Source organism: Amphibalanus amphitrite, unplaced genomic scaffold, assembly GCF_019059575.1.
Source record: "Amphibalanus amphitrite isolate SeventyFive unplaced genomic scaffold, NRLGWU_Aamphi_draft 001736F_arrow, whole genome shotgun sequence".
In the NCBI taxonomy this organism is placed as follows: domain Eukaryota; kingdom Metazoa; phylum Arthropoda; class Thecostraca; order Balanomorpha; family Balanidae; genus Amphibalanus; species Amphibalanus amphitrite.
In genome coordinates this window covers 24,546-47,489 of record NW_024883229.1, presented here as the reverse complement: position 1 = coordinate 47,489, position 22,944 = coordinate 24,546, and the positions used below count along the sequence as shown (strand labels likewise).

Sequence of the window (22,944 nt, the reverse complement as noted above, 5' to 3'; positions counted from 1 at the left end):
GTTATATCAAAACGGAACTTACTTATTGAACATACTGGTATGTCGCAGGCTGACGCGCCAAGGTCTAAAAAAACACTGCAGAGGGTCGCCGCGCCGAAATTCACAACATTTGAGCTCGGCGTCATTTCACCTTGACTCTGACAGTTCTGGGTTGAAGTCAGGTGATGGCGATGCATTAGGGTCACCTCCGTGAAATGTTTATATGCAATTAGCTGTGACGTCGTGGTTGACTGTACCGGACGTTTATTTTGCCGCTCGGTGATCCCAAGACAAATGCCCCAGAGAAGTGGGGTTCCGCCACTCGTTTACCGAGACGCCAGCTGGACATATGATGCATTGGTCTGTCTTTATGGTGATAATAGTCTGGCCATATATTCATGAAGGCTGGTATATTCATAGCTCCGCTACTTCCTTGTGAAGTGAATATAGTTAGTAAATGAAAATGAAAATAGCGTGTTTGCGGTGCTATTTACAAACAACAGTCATGTCTGTTATATGCATCCATGGACGTAGACCCTGTATACCGGTATACAGAGGTTTATGATCCAGGTGCTGCAATAATGGGTTTGACTGTATCCCATTACTATTAGTGCTATTATAACTACCAATGATTTTTTTCGATGATGCACGTCTCTCACTGTAGACACGTAGGTACCTAGTTTAGCGGTAATGTCATTTCAGACGTGAAAAGCAATGCTACTCCAATAATGATTCATTATCCACTTCACTCGCTACTTTTGTCCCATTCCCGATATGCCCATAGTGAGAAACTGAATAGGCGTGCCTGCCGACGCGCCGAAAACGCAGAGGCTGCAGCGCACTATCCCGTCCCGGCGGACCGCTCAGTCCACTTCATACGACCTTCGTGCCCGCGCTGACCGGGCAGATGGTATCGAATGGGCCGACTACACCTGCTTTATGCCGCGGTTCAGCTCGCAAACGTGGCGTGAAATTGGCGCCGAGTGCCGCCGGGGCGGCCGATCCGCCGCGCGGCCGCCTCCGCTGGCACTGCAGGCCGCGTGAGGCGCCTGAGAAGCGGCCTGCGCCGGCCGGCGGCGGCCCCTAATGAAAACCTCAGCGGCCGAGCGCGCTTTACGGGCCCGTCTGTCTCTCTCTCCGTGTGGCTGCAAAGTGTTCCGGTGCTGCTGGTGGGCGGTGGTGCTCTCCACAGACAGTGGCGATAGTGGTCTGAGGGCTTCTGCGCTTCGGTCGGCTCCCTGTAATAAGGAGGGGGAGAGGTGCCTTCGCAGGCAGTGCGGTATTAGAAGGACATGGTGTCACGAGAGGTTTTAAAGCTCGCTGTGGTAAAAGGGTGCTGTGGCCGCGGGCATTGCGTGATTACTGATTAGGAAGGTATCTAAATCACCCTGTCGGTGGAGGCCATGGGGCACTGTTGCGAGTGCTGTGCTACCTACCACGAGACATCCCGGCCGGTGCCGTGTCCCCGGGAGGACGCCTCTACCGGCCACGTGTCGCCGGGAGGGCGCCGCTAGGGGTCATCGGAGGGTCCCTCAGAGACGACCCATGTCCGCCGGCCGTCGTCAAAGCCATTCTGCTCGGCCAGCGGCAGCCATTCGCGGCGGAAACGGTCCATCGAGCGTTCGTTAGGCGGCGCTGTGTGGCCGAGAATGCATTTATGTATGTGTATCGGGTGTCATGGGGTGGCAAGACCGCGGCGTCATCAGAGCTGGGTCGTTAGCTGGTGAGAAATTCATATCGCCAGATCATCTGACAAGAATTGGTGGTCACATTGATGCTTTCAGCAAGAGAGATTGCATGGTGGTGTGAAAAAAAGCATTGAGGCCTAACGTTAGGCATGACAATGAAGTCTTTCAGAAGACTCCTTTCTCCTTAGGCAGGCTCATCCTTGGCAAACATGTCTCAAAAGCATATACGTATGTATATACAATACACTATACAGAGAGCCATTTCTGCTAAATGCCTCTTGTTTCGAAGTCCTTTTGTTACGACCTGGCGTGCATGTAGGTAGGTAGGCTTACAACTGTATAGTCATGAGACCGGTCTCCAGTGCAGCTTATCTGATTCTGTCACCGGACTGGAGGCCATATTTTGTAAAGCGCGGATTTAAGTACAGTTAGGAGGCCGTGACCATTGTTTGTGAGAGCAGAGAGCAGAGTGTGTGTGAGAGAGAGAGTGTGTGTGTGAGAGAGAGAGTGTGTGTGAGAGAGAGAGAGAGAGAGAGAGAGAGGGGGGGAGGGAGGGAGAGAGAGAGAGAGAGAGAGAGAGAGAGAGAGAGAGAGAGAGAGAGAGAGAGAGAGAGAGAGAGGGAGAGAGAGAGAGACGAGAAAGTCATGACAAAGATGAATTATGAGAGTTGTTAGGCTATAAACGTATCTTAGTTTTTTTCACGCACTTGAGTCGTAGTTTTTTTTGTCAATAGACAAGTAGAATAGCAGGCCTCTAATGAAAGTAAATGACGAGTGCCCCTACTAACTAGCTGCACTTAGAGATGGGACTGTATCCAATAAGTGAGGGACTACACTCATCGTAAGGTCGTCAAGCGATTGTAACGATTGATAGGCCAAGAACGACACATTGTAAATACATTGATGCTGCGAGGGTACATCATCAGTACCCCTTTCCAAATGACCTCCTAGGTATTAAAAATGCGTGATCGCGTTACCGCGAGGTTACCACTTAGGTACCCGATAATCATATGTAACGACTAACGAGGCAACGACATCATAAATAAATTTAATGGGTATAGATCTTTGAGGGCAAAAGATTTTACGCAAATCCTGCCAAAGCTGCAGTCTTCAGCACCTGATAGGTATATACATATTTACTCCTTACATTCATTTTACTTTTACACTCTAAAGGATATTAAGGTTTTTTTGTCTTTAATCAGTGTTTCTCTATATTCATTCGCTTTTCTACATAATGCATCGCTTTCGTTCATAAGCCCACTAGCCCTTCGACGAATTCCACAGTCTTTTCGAACCCTCACAAATCCAAATAAATCAACAGTGTGGCAGAGTGAACAACTTTATTCTCATTAAACTTCTAAAAAGTTATAAATCAGTAGAACTGGAGACAAATTAATCCATTATTTCATATATGTTATTAAAGTTCCCTTTCCCTGAAACATTAGAGTGTGGTAGGCCCAGCAGAGTTTGGATGGTTTGAGATCCCTTTCGGTAACTTCTAACGAATATGAGATGTATTTCATACTGCGGGAAGGAATTCAAATATTGCTACCGTGCTACGAGAGTGAACGGAAGTGAGGTCCTATATCTTGAGTGTTTGGATGTTTCACCACACTCGACCCCTTGCATCGAATGGAAATACTCAGAGCATAAAACTGTAAAATCTGCTCGACATCCCCATGTAGCATTTGTCGGACTTTCGTCCATGTCACCGGGTTTATTGGGGCGCCGACTGGGAAGGGGTGGGGTCGATGGTCGACCCGATCCGCTCAGGCCACCGGACTGCGGTTAATGGCGGCGGTAGCGCCGAGATGAGATGTCGACAATGGGACCCGCCACTTACCGCACCCAAATGGCGGATGTGCCAGCTTCAACGACGCAGTCCGACGGGCCAGCCGACTGGAAGAAAGGAGACATAGGGATCCACTGCGTAATTGACCTCTGAAGTACCGCGATCAATAACTGGCACTGGTACGAATGGCTAGATATTTAGCGATTCAAAGGATGATGCACCGTAATTTTACTAGTGTTTCTGGCTCACTTCATTAACACAAATAAGTAAATAAGTACAAAATGCTTATGCTTTATACAAGAGTGAGATTCAGGGGTTGTGCCATAATATACTATACTGATATTCCTAGGTCACCAGATGATCACTTGATCAACATCCCTGATGCTTGGACATGAGCGACTCCTTTCCATCAGGCGCCATGTCCCATTCACCGAGTCTGGCGCTTTCACCAGAGCTGTTTTTCGTTGACGCGACTGGATCTGGCGCTTTCAGCAGAGCAGTTTTTCGTTGACGCGACCCTCACATCAGACCTGACATGGTCCGGGGCCCGACTCATGCACCGTTGACTTGGAACGAACGTCCTCGTGGCGACGTCGCGTCCCGTCGCCGCCGAGAATTATCTGTCTCCCCTGAACAGGCATACATCAGGATTTGTTTGGAGCGGCCCGGGGCCGGCCACCGGCGCTGCTCGGTTGAAGCTGTCCTCAGTCCGGTGACCGATGGATGGCGAGAGCAGGAAACGCGTCGAGTCTTTCTCAGAACTGCCGCTGCACATTCTGAGACGATATTGAAGGACTTGTCGTGAAGTCTAGGACAAATGGCAAGAGTGTTGAGTAAAATGAAATCAGATACGATGTGCTGCAACTGAAACTACACATTTTCCACGTGACATGGGATGATTCATGTGATGAAATATGTCGCATATGCCTCCAATTTCTTTGAAACTGCCTGCAAGCAAAAGGACTGCGCTTTATAAGGTTTTATAAATAGCGTTCCAGTCCGATCGTTGAACCATCTGCGTCCTACTGCGTGGGGTCGCCGAGCCCGTGCCCTGGGCCGTTGACCCTGGGCCAAGGGCGCGATCCGTCTGGCAGTGCTGCGGGGCGTGTTCCGACGGGCGCGTGGCACTTAATGCCCTGAACAGTGCCCTGATGCAGTGGTCCGATCAATCGACGGGGGTTCGACCCTGTGTCGTCGGCAGGAGGGGATGAGAGGAAGAGAAGAGAGGGAAAGAGAGAGAGAGAGAGAGAGAGAGAGAGAGAGAGAGAGAGAGAGAGAGAAAGAGAGAGAGAGAGATAAACATTCAGAGGAAAAGAAAGGAGGAAATAAACGAATTGGTGACTGCAAATATCAAGACCATGCTGTTCGTGCATTTTATATGACACTCGCAGTTATTTTTGATCAAATTTTCATTGATCATTTAGGATTTTTGTCAAGCTTTTGCGATATTATCTTATGTTGGCACGTTTGGTCAGTTATATTTCGTTTACATTTCATTAAAATGAAAGAACTGAATTAAATATTGAATTCAAACCGGCATCGAGTCGTTTGAAGAGTCGCGACGCGCTAGATGTTCCCACTTGGAGCAGCCCTGCGCCTCAGAGCTGCTCCAAGTCCCTGTTTATGGCAATGGTTCAGCTGCCAACGACACCAGTCCGATGAAAATAGTAAATTTCCCAACATGAGTCGTTATTGGATCCGGAAAAATACGATCAACCGTCTATTTAGACGCACGCCTGTCACCAGAGCATCACTTACCATACAATTAGAGCGAGCGACGTGTTGTCAGTGACGCATGTCCTCGCAGGTTGATTGAAATGCCGATTTCTTTTACGCTGTTTTGGAATGCATCTTTTTTATTTTGAATAAGTGACCCGGTGCCTCTTTTTTTATAAATTTAGTCCGAACCTTTTGATGGGAAGGATTCACAAGGACAGAGCCACCGCTAAGCGAAGCTTGTTGCGATGACCCTGCCCTCTACCCTCCGATCGCGCAATTCCAATTCTATGGCAGAATTTAGAGTCCAAAGTTTAACGTGCGCACAAAGCCGCGCACGGCCGGTCCCCTCACTGACTTCGCCTGGCTACGGCCTGCCACCAACCGCAACCATACCTGTCAGGAGGCCCATAAATGTCGAGCGCCCCTCTGGTAAAAGTAGTTTTTTATTTATTTTGACGGCCTTGTTTAGAGGCTGGCAATTTGTTTGCTCCGATTCCGAATGCTGCAAGTTTCAGTATCCCTGAACCTATGTCTAAAGCATATGCACAGATGTCCAACGAATAACATTTTTTATTTCACATATTAGAAACAATAAAAAAGCCCCTTATTGCTAGTGTGTTTGGCATCTGGTGCCTTGTCGCAAAAAGCCGAGTGAATCTATCACGGCCGGTTGTTGTCGCTCGCACTGATCTGCTCTGGGAGGTTCCGATGGCGCCATTAGTGGTCGGGTCGGCTGTCGGTCGTGGCGCCCTCACCGAGTGGCCGCGTCTCGATAATGGCCCGGGGCCACGCGGTGCCAGCTGATCGAGGGGGACACGGCCCGCCCCCGGCCGGCCGGCCCTAATCACCGCGTCGTTATCCCCGGCCCGGCGGGGAGCAGAGCGGCACGTCGGCCGCGGCAGTTTGTGTGCGTTCACTCCGTCAGCGGCCAGAAGAATGGGATCGGGTGTCTGACAAATGCCCGGCCGAATCTCGGCAGTGGCTCCGGATGGGCCGTTCAGTATTTTACGCAGGAGAGTTGCGAGATCCGTCCGGCGCAGATAAAAGGAGATTAAGGCGGGCGGAAGGTTCTCTCGGACAGTCGTTAAAAGGCGCTACAAAGTGCGTGATTTGAAGAACTACATACATGCCTCATCATACCAAGAAAGTAACGATAACTGTTGACGATAACTTAATCATTAAGTCGAGATGTCACTACTCCCAGTTTCATTCATTCTTTCTTTGATTCATTCATGCATACAACTACGTGTAAATGTTGAGTGTAAAGTATGTACAGTTAAGCGTCAAAGATTTTTATATCACTGCCATTCTCTGAAGTTTATATCTGAAGCACTCCGAGGCCAGACTGTTCAATGTGTAAATCCTTCTTGTATTCTGTGATATTGTGGTGAATCCTTTTGCAACGAATCGCCATTATTACTTCCATCCTGGTCGTCCTTTTGCATCATGCATTCTCATAAGGTCTCATAAGGCAGCTTCATACATCTTCTAAGTCGGTCGGGGGACGGCGCCGGCGGCTGGCGTCAGAACTGGCGTCGGAGCAAGGTGAATACACCAGACGCTCCGCCGGATGACACATGGCTCCGGCCTGAATGGCCGGCCCGTAGTTAGGCCGGCGGCCGGACGCCGAGGGCCCGCCATAGGTCACCGATCTGGGCCGCCGTGGGCGGACCAGCCGCCGGCCTGTGGGTCTGCAACGGCCCCGGGAACGGCCGCCCCAGAACCGCACAGCCCATAGCCGCATTGTGACGAGCCGGAACGACCGTCACCGCGGCGGCAGTGGCACAGATCTGTCGCTCTGGGACCTCCGGCAGTGTTTTACCACCTCGCCGAGTTCCGGGTCGGGTCGCGGACGCACCGTGCGACAGACCTGATAAATCCGATTGAGGTGGGGGCTATCATGTCCACCCAGCCGGCCGCCCTGACCTCTGACCCGGCGGAGTCGGTCTGGGGCCGAGTCAGCGCCCGGGGGCGGCGGCAGGCGCTCCGTGACGGCCCGTCTCCTCACGGCCGTGCCGCCGCGATGGATGAACGACGCCGGAGAGAGGCGCCGAGCGTGTCCGACTGGCCAGAGATGACCATCGCACCGGACGGCGGACGGCCGCCGGAAACCGGCCCACTTGGCTCATATGTGATCGATCATCGCGACAGATCGCGCCCCGGCCCGGTCCGCACGGGGAGAGCTCGGGACGACCGAGCTCTGATTTGTGAATGATGGCCCCCAAATACCAGGCTGCGAGACATAAGTGGCTGCTGTGATTAATTTGATACAATGTCCTTCAATTGAGATTGATGTGACATAACAGGATAATGCGTGTATCTACTTTGCGAAATGAAATGAATTGTTTACCTTTGACTGTGTGTTACGATTAAGCATGAGGGCGAGACAAAAATACGGTTACATGCGGGCTGATGCAGATTTTTAAATATGTGAATGTCTTCATTAGGTGTAGTTCGTTATCTAAAAGGTGCTTCTCTGGTTTTATTACATGTAGTAAATTAGCCTCAACTTCAGCAAAGGCATCCTCCTATATGGGCTAGTATCGCAGGGCTAGAGAACTCTGCTCTTTTTATGGCACGTTAACATTTCACCGCTAAATTATGTTGCCGGACACATACAGTGAGACCGGGTATGTTTAGGGCCTTGCTGCAACGATATCTGGCCAAGACTTTGCAGCCATGCTTTAAAAAGCAGACTTGTAAATTTCGAGCCGCCTTCTTGACTCAGAAAACTCTACTGACAGAGAAAACTCGACTGGCGTAGCCAAGCATCCATTTTGGGTGTTTCCCCAATCATTTTCTCCTCGGACAACAAATAAACGATGGGCCTGCCTTCGTGGCTGGCACATGCCGGTCATCACAAAATCAAATGCTGCCACGTCGTCTCGGACTTTCGCCTACGTCATCGCGGGGGACTGTGGTCTTATGACGCCGGCGACGACGCCTGTGACGTCATAGGTGTCGGCCAGCGCCGACGGGGGCCCGAATCAAATCACCATCGGCGCCGACGGTCGTTCACAGTGCCGCCCCCGTCCCGATATGGATAGATGTTTCTGTGAACCGATGCGACGTGGCCGCGACAGCGACGGCACAAATGGCCGAGCGAGTCCGAGCAACGGTCATCCAATCCGTCCCCGTTCACGGCCCGTCACAATCGCCCAAAGTGGACGGCGAAAACGAGTGAAATAAAAGTGAAGGCGTGCGCGAGTCCCGTGCGTATTCGGTCGTATCGTTTGTTCAAAATTGTTCTGATTGTTCTGATTGCGGTGCCGGGAAGGGCCGTAAATTCACTTACGGAAGCGGTCACAAGATGTTATACAAGCAGAAAGTTCCTACACATAACATCGAAACCGTAACTCATTTTACTGTCAGATATTTTAATGGAACATGCTCACGATATCATCAGACTATACTTTCCAGCCATTTCAGACACTCAATCGCGATACAATGTTTATGCATATGCGCAAAGGGACCTTGCGTAAAGGCCGAGTATTGCTTTGAGTTCTGGAAATACCATTGATGAGGCCATAGTTTACAAGAATGTTTTCACATTTCACGTAAGCTGGTCATTTGGTGCACAGTTCATGACTGCTTTCTACGATATGATTGACGTTGCTCTTTGTCTCAAAAGTGAGCTTTCAACGATTTGAAAAGTGAAATTTCAACGATATCTAAACTTAGAACCAGTAAATTTGGACGATGCACTGTATGTGAATTTGATAGCCCGTTCAAATTTGACGTTAAGTGTACTCTTATGAGAGCATCTGTACAAAATACCATGGCCACGACATGGCAATCTCACACATCAACACTTTGCCCGACCGATAATGGTAAGCCCTCATCCGGCCTTCGAGCGGGGATCATTTTCATCCGCAGGTAACACCGGGACACAACAGCTGCACGGAGGGACATTTTGTAGCGCCACCCCCGACCATCATCCATTCAACCGAACACAGTTTCAAAGTCAGACAGCCACTGCGTCGTCCAGGCTCAGAAGCCGCCAATCAGGTCACTACGTCAGTTTCACAAACGACGACTGAGGACACGCCGCTCCGCGCTCCGGGCGACTAATACTGATAATCACTGCATCTCACCTCTCACATCACAGCTGCTCCACCGGCGCTCCACACCGCGAGCTAGTCTCTCGCCTATTGAGCGCACGAGTCTCCATTTCTCGAGCATACTCGCGCACAAGTCTCTGCCTCTCGAGAACGCCGCTCACGCAGCTGAGCGGGCACCACCGCACCTCTGCGAATGTCCCCTCGAGTCTGTGCCGCCCGTGTCGGTTCCAGGTCACCGGTTATCCCGCCGACAGGCCAGTATTGCCAGTGACGTCATCAGTGGTACCAGTGACGTCATCAGCAGGGCTGTCGCCAGCGGGAGGTCCGGCCTCAGCCGACCGCCGCCGGCAGTCTGCATCGCTGCCGGGTGATCGTCTAGACGGGAGGGGGGGGGGGGGCAGGGGGAGCTGTCATCGACCCGGCAACAGCGCATGCGATTACACGGTCACGGTCATACTATATAGTGCAAGCTACTCGGTATGTATACGTTCTGGCTACCGAACTACATACGAGTGAGTAGCGCATAACCCTCAGCCCTGAGCTGTTTGAGAGGTCAGAGTATCGGACAAAATGCATTTGAATGCATATTGGAAAGCTCCCTAAATGAGAAGATGGATAGCGATCAGACTTCCCCATCTAGAGAAATTTAGTGTCTCCACAATTCGCAGGAATTTCACATAGTCCTGTCAGAACGAATTAGTCACCTTGCGTGGGTCAGTTTGGGGAAGGCAATGGTGAGGGTAAGTCTGTTATATTTGTAATGTATATCTAAACTAGCCGTTTGAAAGAAAATGCCTGCTTTTTATTTAAATAAAGGATAAAGGAAAATGTATAGCGCTGTTAAAATGTCAGCCTCGATGGCTTAACATAGGCTGTTATAGCAGCAAAGAATTCGGCAAAGTTCGTAATAAATGTTATTTATTTATAGCCTCAATGGATTCATTAAAATTCCACTAACTAAAAATTCGTGCAATGAGGTGACAATAAGCTCACTAGGTTCCTTCTAAGTGATTTGTTTTGACTTTGATGAGTGCGAGATTTCGGAGCTTAAATACCTATATGTAATGCTGGAATTCGAAGAGCAGCTAAAAGATATCCACTAACAGTTTTGCAATTCGGCTTTCCGACATTTACCTAAGCATCGCCAAGCTTCAACAAATAATTTGCCTACCCACCCTAACCTTTCCAGTGTTGTTCACTGCTCTTAGTCTGGCATTCCATACGGTTACGTGAGCCAGGGACATCAAGCAACCCGAGCGCACGAGCGTGCCGCTGTTCATTTCCTCCCTTCGGCGACGTGTTAATCGTATAACAGCTGACTGACACTGGCTATTGAATCTGCTTCACCCGACTATAAATGAACTTCAAACTTCACCAGTAGCGTGACTGAACAAAATCGCAACTGTGTTTATCACCGGCCGCTTTCAGCGGCAGGCGAATGAAACACTTTACCTTTACGGTAGGACAGTATTTCACAGTCATTTTGGACGTCAAGCAGAAACAATGGGACTTGGCGCATTCCAGGCGCGCTTGTAGTGGTAGTTGTTCGTGGCAAGGTGCATTTAAAATGGCTTACGCAATGAGCTGCACAATCTGACTGATAATACAGCTCTTTTTGAGAATTTACGGTCTAATTGTAGCATAGTCATGATGTCTATTATTGCCTTTTACGTCAAAACTTAGATCCTATTGGGCACGGTCATAAAGTTTAAATAAAGCATACGATAGCCAGGTGTGAAAATGACTCCTAGTCTTGGAGCGTCCATTACAGAGTATATGGTTCAATGGTCGCTTCCTCGCCTGCAATTTCAATAAGAGCCTTTGTTATCGACTTGAGATATTTTGGGACGATCGAGTATTCAATGCAAAGTTGCTGAATTAGATTCAGCAATCATCATGCATAAGCAATCAAATCCAAATTATTTTTCCCTTCCATTCATAAACACTTTAACAGCCATCGATCAGCTCTCAACTCCCCATTTTACCCCTGGATCCCCCTCCCGGTTGACCCACACATACTATCCAGCACGTGTATTTTCAAAGAGGATGACTGGCTCTTCACCCCCTCCCCGCCACCTACCATCGAGCACGTGCACGCGCAAAGAGGCGGACTGGCCCTTCACCCCCTCCCCGCCACCTACCATCGAGCACGTGCACACGCACGGTGGCGGACTGTCCCTCGCTGGGCTGGCAGGTGTAGGTTCCGGAGTCGCGCTGTCTGGCGCGCGCGATCACCAGGAAGCTGGTGGTGCCGTGCCCGCCGCGCTCCGTCTGAATGCTGAGGCCGGCGCGCGGTGAGCTCACGTCCACGGCGGCCGAGCCCTTGCTCCAGCCCAGGGTGACCGGTGGGTCAGCCAGCACGCGCAGCTCGCAGCGCAGCTGGATGTTACTGTTGAGCTGCACGTACCGGTCCGAGGCGCCGATGATCTTGGCGTGCGCCGCTGTCGGGCGGAGGAGAGATCAGGGGCGGTGTGATTCAAAAGGGCGTGATTTAGACTTTAGAGCTGTATTCGGGGCCGTTTGAAGATAAATTCGTAGATGAAACGGGAGCACTCTCCGTCAATGCTTAGTAACATTCTTTGATGTGCATGCACAGCTCTTGACCAAAATGTATTCGGTGGAGAAAAGCTATGCCTACACGCCAGATTAACAGAGCCAGTTCCCTAACTCTATCAATTGCCACCAACATCCAGAGGAGCCTTTTCTTCTTCGTTACTTTCAGATAGCAGTCGTTTGCCGAAATTGGGTCACCAACTGTCTGTGAGGTAGTGACAAAACTACGCCTTGTTTCGCGCTTTCTGGTCATTCCGCCAGGCCGGATCTCCTATCACATGAAGGTTTTACTCACCTCATGTCACCTCAAAGACGGGATATACGCTCCTGAGGGAAATACACGCGACATGTCTGGCACACTTTGTACCCCGTAAACCTGCACTCCTATAAACAAAGTTCGGTCGGCGCTATTCGGAAGCTCCCCGCGGGCTACAGAGAGATAGTGCAGCACCGAGGAAATGCGCCCTCGCGGAGATCTTGTGTCGAAATGAAAAGAATCATATCCTCTGGTGCGAGCTCGATGTTCGTTTAAGGAATGCTGCAAATGAAATGCATAAAACTTGGCCTAATCTTTAGCCAGCCAGCTGTAATATTTTTTGCATAAATAAAATATTTCAACAGAACGCATGTCAAATAAAAAAGAACTGTATATATAATCAACTATCAAGACAGATGCAAGCATTGGATAGGGTTCTACGGAAGGGAACTGATAACCGGATTCTAGAGCTGGTGGTCCTGTCCATAGCGACATACGATTTGTGACAGTGTTATTTGTTTGGTTGTATATAGTTCTACTACTGAGTCATGTGCCGCACTTATCGGCGCTTCTTTGCTCGAAATCTTGCAGAAATCGCTAGAACGAAGGCTACTTTCGAACTAATTCCAAGATTGCAGTGGACCATTAAAGAGCCATTCGGTATACCGAATTAATGGTTATCCCGTGACTGGTTTCGAACTGCAATCGAACTAAGTGTGGTCAGATGTTCGGACCGGGTCATGCTGGGCGCGGCCGCCGAAAACTTGGCCGCTGCCCCGTGTATCTGGCCGCTCTGTGACGGCGAGTAACTCGCAGACCGAGCCGGGACGCTGTGACCGCCACTCCGAGAGCGAGGGACGCGGCCCCGCTGACCACCGGCCGTTCCGCCCTGGCCGTGAGACTCCAGCAAATTCACAGCTAGTGAGCGAATTAGGTCTGACGGACCCTTGCACCCCCTGGAACCATTTCATAAAGCAGACAGGGCAGCGGCACAGGGAGTTGTCATTGCGACTGACAGGCAGCGTGGTTCTGTCGATCCAGTATTGTGATTGGTGCTGGCGTGGCCTCTGAGTGCTCCATTTTGTTCAGCGTCAGCTGGTGTTCTGTTGGTGATCAGCACCGAAATTGGAGACCTAATGGCGCTAATACCTGGGCAGAGCGTCTGGCCATGAGAGTCGCGAATAGCCGCTGACGCGGCGGAACACGGAAAAGACGGCCAGGGAAGGAGGAGGTCGCCATATTGGAGCGCTATGGGCATTGGGAAAGCGGCGAAAAGAACACTTCGACGGTTATCAGAATGTCTATCCAGTTCAATCGATACTATTACATATAGCTTGACCAAGTGCTTCTTTTAGCTCTATGCATTCAACAATCAATTCTCGAAAGATGTTTAGTGATGGGTGAATTCAAACGCCAACGCCGAACAGGAGCGACTCGCCTCGCGACTCTGAGCGCCGGAGGCTAAATGGCGCCACTCGGTCTGAGTCGGGGTTTACAAGAAAGCTCCTCCTTGGAAAGCCGCTCAGAGGCATCTGCTCGCGTCCAGAAATCCCCAGACGTGTCATTTCCGATCCTTGTGAAGCCACTGGCGCGACACTGGATTTATTCTTGGCGAAACGGCCGCTCGGCCGGCAAAACCAGACGTAACGAGTATGCAGATCGCGGGTGTTATCATGTGGAAGGGCCATTGCGGCGACACTGAGCGGTCAGCCGGCTGCGCCACAGCGGATTGTTTCCGCCTCTCCGGCTCGGACCGCGGTGGTCGGAGCTTCAGGGACACCTTGGTGCTCAGGCGCCGCAGAGATCCAGATTCGAGACCGACTCGCGTCGCGTCTAATTTGCGCATGAGTATTCTTACGCCACGCATGACTACCATTATTAGCATCGATGCTAACTGCTTCGACTAATTAACCAGAAACGTCTAACCTATGGTCTAACGCATGGACCGCTCTGATTCCGTATCAATGTCAATAGGACAAAGATTAGCATCGCACAGCACATAGGTAACTCGAATTAGGTAACTATGATCCCTCACCAGAGTGCGTCGCGCTCCGTTCCCTGTTGGCCACGGTGGTCGGTGGGCGACCCACCTTGTACGTGCAGTGTGACGGGCCAGAAGCGTTTGGGCTCGGTGTTGATCTGGCACTCATACACTCCGTCGTCGCTCGTCTGAACCCCGCTGATCTGGAGGTGGAAGTCGTGACCGCCGGGCTCGTGCAGCACCTGGAAAAGAGATAGTCCTTCAGAAACATACAGGAGGAGCGTCATGAAGAGTGAAGAGCCCTTCTTCATTTGTCTTGTGGGCTATGTATGCAATATGGAGTTCAGATTACTGAAATTGCACAAACAAGAGAGCGAATCAAACTCGGCGATTATGACTTTACGCGATAACAAACTGCTTGGATCCTTACCAAAGTCAAAATGTAAATGTTTATGGGGGTTGCTATATGCATCAATAAACATGTATCTAGATTTGTAGGCATTGGTTTTACGTTCAAATATGAGTTCATGACTGAAACAAAAACTTCATAATTACGTGCACACGCGCTGGTCATGCTAAGTGGTCTCGTTTTGTGATGCAATTCATTGCTGACGGTACCATTAGAGAAACCTCCATCCTCCATTGTGTATGCTGACAGCACACAATTGCCTTCACTGCAATTAACTTTATGGTCCATTCAAATCAAGGGGTACAAGCCAGACACGTCTTAGTTCTTCGCCATTAAAATCCCTTGAGCATGGGCGGCGCCACCGGGGGGGACGGGGGGGACAGGTCCCCCGCTATCGAAAGTTTGGGGGGTACAGTACCCCCCTATCGGCGAGGCCCGTTCAATAGTGGATGATAATGCATTGTAGAGTTATCCGTCGCATTTAATGCATCGTTGGTTAAGCAAGGCAGGTTCTGAATAAAGATTGCTGTTGGGATGTATCGCATGGGGTCCTGGCCATCTGCAAAAGGTGTGGAGCTGTGATGCCTGTAGTAATAAGGTGATCGGCAGGGCCTCGGGGATCGTGCCCCCCCCCCTTTTTGGGGCGCCAGGCAGGGTTATTACCTCCCCACCTCACTGCCAGACCCCATTGCCGACAAAACCAAGTTTACTGAAATTCCATAGATTTCCGTTACTATATGGATATTTTCCATTCCTAATAAGTCAAATTCAAGCATGGCAGTTCTACCACAGGAACCATTTGAAATCTATTGCCATTTAACCCCAGCACTTGTGGGGACGGGGAGAAGTGTTCGGATAGATCACAGGCAGGACCAAAAAAGCACGCAGTAGCCCAAGACCTTATAATTGGGTAGCATCGGCTCCCTCTCGTCAAGGGGCTCGATAGCACTCGTTTTTTTTTTCTTCTGCAAATTAAGTTCGGTCGGCGGCCGAACGGCTGGGCGTCTAATCGAGCCCCACCTCCCCTTCTTACGTCAGCGGCTGTGAAAATGCCATTACCAGCTGTTGAAACATGGCAGTTGCTTTTGCATGAGTGCACGAAGGGTTTTAGGTACGTGATACGTGAAAGGTTCTACATGAAAATTGAGATACACCAGCTTATTGTGTTCACTGTGGTGCGCTCGGCTTTTACCTTGACTAGTCTTTAAATTCTGGGGTGAAACAGACCAGTCAAGAAACCTGTTCCATAAGGAGAGCCACTAATGCTAAAGAGATGAGGGATGAGGTTTCCAGAGACCTTCATTACCTCCCAAAGGGGGTGCCCGCCATTTGCCAATCCCTGCTGTAGTTGTTACGATTGGAGGGAGGGTGAATATGAGAACGACTGCCGGTCGTGCCAGCTCGATCATGACGAACACAATGGTGCCGACATCACAGCTCTACTGCCATTTTTGACGAAGTTTATCAACAAGGACCGGAATCCTACCCTGGGGCATTTCACCTGCAGAGGTCGCCGGACCTGAGACCCTTTCACTCAATTTTTTTTTTTCAACGGTGCATGCGCTCGTTTTTCCCGCGAAGCTCTCGGTAAGTAACATCCATCAGAAAGTGTGATCAAATAACGGCTGGTGACCTTCCATGACCTAGCATGACCTTTTGAGTGACCACGCACCGATGACATGACCACTGACCGCTAGCCAGTAGCTGCACCCTGCCTGTTGCATATGGAACAGGTGGTGATGTCATGATTCTGAAATTATATTGCAGTTTTGGCGCACTTGTCAGAGCAGAAGACATTCCCACTTTTCCTCCATGACTATAGACGTATGATGGTGAAGCCATGAAGCTGACCAGACGTAAGATCGAAAATTTGAAAGTACGAAACGTAAGAATAGTTGGCACTGCTACTTATACCTAAGCAATTCGCAGAGCTTGTAGGAAACCAGCTTTGAGTTGGCAAGACTACAAATTTTGATTTAGAGGCAAGGATGCTTGAAAAGGTGATCGATCTTAGGTGTCCTAGGATAAGTTTGGAAACGGGATGCACCATTCGATGTGTTTTGGGCTTTGCGGGCTTTGCCAAGTTTCGCGGCGTTACGTGCCTCGTTTTTTTTGCATACACGATCAGTATCTACTTTTGGGATTTTCGGTCATGGCAAGCCCCCGTCCCCGTCCCCCCCTATCGAAAACCCGTGGCGCCGCCCCTGCCCTTGAGGCCTCATCTTCTTGGCAGGGATTTAGGATCAATCCTAGTTCTAGTGATTAGAAGCATATTATAACTTATCTTTGGGTATCTATAGGAATGCGTTGTATTTTGAATGTTTTACAATGAGATAAAACACAGAAGTTACTTGATATTAGATCAAAGTATGAAAAGAAAAACATTTATCGCGAAGACATATCTATTATAAATATGATTCCCAGATCTGATAATCTGCAGCTCCAAGCTCTTTGTACCGCATTTTGTCTGGCTTAGTCTTAACATGCTTTATCTTCGTTAAGATTATGTTTAACACACTCATATATCATGCATGACTGATCCATTTGCAGTAAACTGTGGTTGAACCCATCGACCGCGTGCATAAATCCTGCAGTAAGGGTATAACCGTAATGAGCACTGCAGCACCCGGCCGGCGTGTTTCTCCGCGGGCCATCTCTCCAGCTGAGCTCGATAGGAGTATGCTGGATGAGACTCGCCATGAATTTCTCGATAAGTCGTTCGCGCCGATCGGGGAGGCCGGTGGTCGCAGACGGCGCCGGAGGGACGTCCGGGTCAATCACTGGACCGACAGCCGGCGTCCGACCTCCGGCTCCTGCCATATGACACTGGATATACCTACGATTTAAACGGTATCAGCCGCGTGGCTCCGTTCAGAGGTAGTTTGTTACCGTGGTTCTGATTTATACCGCCGCCGCCATACGGCGATTCAGGCTTGGTTGTAATTTATGGTGCCATTCATGTCAGGCAAAGCAGTTCAAACACTCGCCTCGGTCATCCTCTTATCATTAGAGTAGTTCTCACACAATGTGAGCAATCAGCTGAGATATTAGCTTGTCAAGTGCAGCTTATGTAATGAAAAACGGAATATTTCTTAAATGAAGTGCGCTGATTAAAAGGAAAGCCTTTGCCAGGAGGATAAAAGGGCATCACGACTGTGAACAAAGGGTCGGTAATGTCTTGTCACTGCATATTCCACAACTACAATTACATTTTTATGCTTATTGTCTATACCTACTTATGTTGAAATGCCTACTTGGCTGGACAGCTAGCTGCTGAGGACTGACAGACCATTCTATAAAGCCAAACAGAGCTTTTTATTTCAGTGCTTGTGCTCGACACTACCATTACCACAGAAATTTCGTAATGCTGCAGGTGCCCGCTCTCTGACCGTTAGGTGGTCCCCATTAGGTGGTGACCACCAGAAACTGCAGTTTCATTCGGTCACATTAAATATCCAATCATGTGACTTATACATTGCCAAATGCAACTCATATCAGCTGCAGTTCGGTTTTCTTTCGACCACATCACATGTCCACTGTCCAGTCCTGTGTCCAAACCTAGCCGGACATACACAGTAAACGTGTCCAGTCTGTGTCCGATTCCCCACGGCTGCCGTAGAACGTGTCCCACACTGTGCGGCCAGTAGGGGCGTGGCGTGGTCTGGTTGCATCATTCGCCGCCCCGCTCACGTTCGACTGAACCGCAAGACCCGCCGAAATATATGACCCCCGGCGCCTCAGTGCTGGGATCCGCAGTCCCTCGGCTTTCCCAACTTGGCCCCCCACGGGCCAGACAGTATCAGACAATGTCGATATCGGACCGTGCTCGGCGTGACGATGAAGTATGATACCAACAACAATCAGTGTTGACGTCCAGAAACATGGAAACAATGTTATAAAAACAATGGAAAAGAACGTGTTATGGCGACATGCCGTGGCTTCGAAAACGTCCGATGACATCGTGTCCACTGTCCCAGCCATCATCTCCTCTTCCTTATGGCATACTTTCACTTATCTATTGGCATCTTTTATAATCATTTTGGTTTTATGGGCGCTGATCACCATTCGGCAGTCACGCCAGCGGCCAGATATGACCCAACTAACGGTCTGCTAACACGGCGTGCTCTGTCGTTCGCCGAACCCTGGCCCCGCGGGGACATCGGGGCCGTTCGGGGAAGCGCACTCAGCCGCGCTATTCGGGCTGGTTGTCCTCGTGGCTCTATGAATACCCAATCAGTGTCCCATCCAACTTCCCGCAGTAACGACTTGATGACGAGTTGCAGCCGGCAGTTCTCTCGCCACCCGACGCACAGTAGTCAGTAGTGGCGCCGCGCCGGGTGTCGTTCTCACCGCAATCGTCGCCGGGTTCCCACGTCTGTCGTCTCAGCGGTCGGCGCCCACCTCTGACGGGCTCCATAACCGGCTGTTTAGATACGACTGGCAGCAGACGGACGTCCCCGCCGACGGACGCCGGCGCCCCGAGATACGCCGCCGTCGGCCGGCCGGCGATCCATCCGGGGTCACTTGGAGACAGGCCCGGCCGGAGACCGGCAGATGGACCCGCCAGGGTCCCGCGGGCCTAACAGAGATTCACGGCCGGCCCGGACCACGGTGGCCCGGTCGCTAAGCGCCCCGGGTCGAACTCCTCCGTGCACCGGGCTGATGATTAATGAAGCCGTTCGGCGGCTCTGGCCCTCCCCATAGCTAAACGGCAGCCTCGTCATACTCCGACAACGACCGAGAGAGATTGAGACTGTGACTGACTGAATCAGAGAATCGGTGTGACATTTGCAAATGTCGAATGCTTTTAGCAGATCACAGCTCACCACCAGCCATGGTCCGCAGTGAAACTGGAACTCCGTGCCAAACGTGGCTACTTTCAGCGAATCTAACATTCAAAACGGGTGAAGTACCGGCATATCTGTGGCCTCGCATCCCAGTCCCTGGTTTAGTTTATTTATTTTACTTGGACGCCCACTTGTATGCAGTGATATATACGGTACGTCTCGTCCTCTCGATCTCGTAGCAACGAGCACGTCCTCTTCATATGATCAGAATACTGCTGATGGCGCCAGTCCCACTTCTCAGGATAATGTTACAAAATGACACCAGTCGGCGCCGTCGGATTCCTGACAAATGCGGCGACAGCCACACAAAGCCATGGCGGCACACCCTCCAGCGGCGACATTTCGCTGTCATCTCCCTATGCTTTATTTCTCTGCAAATGCTCGCTGTCGTCGAAATTCAGGCCATGCTGTGCACTCAACTTGTCTGCCACTGCTGTAAGATTCGATTCATTGCCTTCTAATTTTGGCATAACACACAGGGTGAATAGCATTATTGAAGTGACAGCAGCCTCAAAAATTCACTTTTGCATTACTCTGCCCTACTACGAGTATTTAGGCATCTATTCTACATCTCAGTCTGCTGTATCGATTGATATAATGCATGCAGAAGCGAAGACCGGAGGACGGCAGCAACGGACCACCGGCAGAGTCGCTGAGCGCGATCTATGCTCCATTTCAGGAGTTTAATCCTGTTCAGCTGGCGTGGCTCGGCTCGCAGAGTAGCCGATGTCGTGCTGAAAGCAGTCTCCGACACGCCTCCGCACAGAACAGAGCCAAGATGAGCATCCCTCACGCAGCGGCCTTTCTCGGCACCCGGCCACTCTCCCTTCACTCGTCGCTCCGTCATCATTCCGCGCTCTCCCCTTTCTCCCCCGCCGCACTATCCGTCTTCCCAGCTCACACCATCGTGTCCGTCCCGCCGCCCGGCTCTCTCCGTCTATCTCAATCTATCCCGGCCACCCTTCACATCCGCTATACACCGGCCACCGGTGTACTGCGACGTTCCAGCCCTCCTCAAGGCTTCCAATTCCACCGCAAGGCTTCTAATAATGGTGAGCAAACTTTCAACCGCCATGCATAGCATCAGTCACAGCTAACAAAGTTACTGGACCACTACGTAACACCACAAGCCGTCACGGCGAACTCCGCCGAGACGTTGGCCGGAGGTGTTTAACCTTTCCGCCGGAGGAGCTCTCCTCTCCTCTCCACTGTCCAAGCAGAGGCTGATGTGTGTCACCACGGCCGGGGAGTGGCGGTCCCACCTCCCATCGACCCGCCGCGGGTGGCGGCTGACGGGTACACAGTCGCGGCCGGCGTTACCACCCAGGCACGGAGGTGTACAGACAAGGTCACGTGAAGACGGCGTGGTTGTAATGTTGAGGAGCGCGTGACGAATGAGTTAGCTCTTACTTAGTAGGCAGCAGCATACAGGCCTCGGTATTTACGTTAGCCGCAGTTTCCAATGACAGTGCCATTTGAAATGAACGAGAGGGAAATATCAATCATCAGAAATGCCCCTTTTACAATTGACAATGATGCAAAGTGTTAGTGTTTGTGATGAGATTTATGTTTGGGCAAAAAGACATACATACAGGTTTGAAGACATACATACATGTATTTCAGGTTTGTATTGTCGTTTTCGTCTGGTCTCATTCAACATTAGGACAGCAATAGCCATTACTTATTGTATTCGCAGGCATATTGTGTGGCTATGTGGCATGGAAATGAGTTGCATAATATGTATTTTTCTTTGTGTCCCTGCTATGCATGTGTTATTTAACGCCCCCAAATGAATTATTTCTCATCAATAATAACAGATGTTCACAATTCCTACACTCATTGCATGATCCATTCGATGGTTTTGGCATCGATTGAGATTGGCGCTCGATAGAAGGATGTGCAATAGTTCATCCTGTTTAGTTCAAGCGGAGTTGCTATTTTGGTACATAGCCGGTAAGGCCAGATGACTAACAGATAAGTTATTCTAAAAGATAAATGAATGTTGTCTGATGCAGTATGGTATGTTATAGAGGTGCTGAGACCCTCGTCGTTCCAGATTTAACGTCTCTTATGCTGACGTAACGTGTCCCGACACTCCAAACGCGCCTGGCCAACGGAAACTGACAAGGACTAACTAACCGTTCACCTCAGATTTCGGCTATAGTTGAACTCCGAGCGTCGAACGAAGTGGTAAGGGCTGTTGGGATTGAAAAAGCCCTCTGAAAACTGAGGCCAATAGATTGGTGTATCAGTCATGCTCTATGTGTTGACGTGGCTCGGCGAAATTCCCGCTGACCCGACAGGAGGCGAGCGACTCCCTATGTTGGGTCCGTGTCAGGCACGGCGTGCCGCCGACGGCTGAGCAATGTCGCCACTCAGTCACTCCGACCTTGCCGACACACTGACTCGGAAACTCGCAAATCAATGCCCAACAGCAGCGCGGCTTATTCGGGTTAATGCGTGCCCCGTCGTTAACACCGTTTCTCGTCAACAATTGCCCGGCACCAGCACCCCATTCGCTCGGTGTCACCTTGACTGTAGCAGCGCCAATGCAATGGTGACAAACCTAATCAATTCGTCGGATGTCGATTGGCTAATATCCAATGTCGGCCTAATCCATAGCAATGTTCGGAGAATCAGCGCCTGTAGTGAGGGCGGGCCCAGGCAGCGTCGTCTCCGTGATTCGTTGGAACGCGGAACTATTTATCATTGTGGCGCTTCCGATCAAACGTTATTTAAAAATGTATGGAAAACAGGCATTGGCAGGTGAGGCTGCCGCGTAGGTGATCAGGCCCGGCCGGAGAACGCAATGCCGTCATCGTCACCTTCGGCCGACTGATGAATGGCTTCTATCTGTAATATTTCACCCGACTTGCAGCTGTAGTGGCCACAAATGCGATGGCCTAAATGTAGCCGTCAATTCACTTGATGTAGATGGCTGACAAATATATAACGTATGGCATGAAATGAAATAGCTAATGTAAATATCCAGGCAGTGGATCTAAATTAAAAGCCATTTAAAGTGAATGGACGCGAGCTGGGTCCATAAAAGGTGAACTATAATCTGAGTGCATAGCCTCTGTTCTGAGGGGAAGAGATTCCAACAGAACATCGATAGCTGCCTCACGTTTACATCGTTGCATTTTGTGAAAGCTGGTGCCACAATCGCCCTCCCTTGCTCATGGCAAGGAAACAACATAAAACTCAAAAAGCACAGTCACGGCTGGACGATATCCATATCATATACTTCCCGAGTTTCATCCGCACAACGTAGTCGGTAGTAATGTCAGCCGTTCGGAGCTGCCCTGCCCTTCAGAGCACCGCTCCCACCCTATCCTGTGTGATCGGCCCTCGGCTGCCGGGCACGCCACTCCGAGCGTCGGCCGCATCGTGCTGTAGGACCTCCATGACCGCCGCCAAGTGGGCTATGCCGCCGAGGTAAATTGAATCAGTCGCCGCCGATACTGGCCCGGACCGGCAGGACGTGGCCGGCAAAGCGACGGACGCCGCACGTGGACGAGTGCGGCCCGTGTCGGAATGGTGCAGCCGCGCGCCGACGGAGGCCGGCCGGCCGCCGCCAGCCGGGAAATGAAGGGCCCACCGAGCCACAACAAATGGCCGCCGCCAGAAACAAGACGGCCAATGGCAGACCATTCAGG

At 50.6% G+C, this 22,944-nt stretch overlaps 1 protein-coding gene across 1 annotated transcript; it reads right to left on the bottom strand.

Moving 5' to 3' along the window:
• Positions 1-8,528: 8,528 nt before the first annotated feature.
• LOC122374911 lies at positions 8,529-20,132 on the bottom strand. Its single transcript, XM_043353969.1, has 4 exons — positions 20,079-20,132; positions 14,139-14,271; positions 11,381-11,680; positions 8,529-9,614 (listed from the first exon to the last, which is right to left on the bottom strand). The coding sequence occupies exons 1-4, from the start codon at positions 20,130-20,132 to the stop codon at positions 9,472-9,474; spliced, it is 630 nt and encodes a 209-aa protein (XP_043209904.1). The 3' UTR covers positions 8,529-9,471.
• Between the last annotated feature and the right edge of the window lie 2,812 nt (positions 20,133-22,944).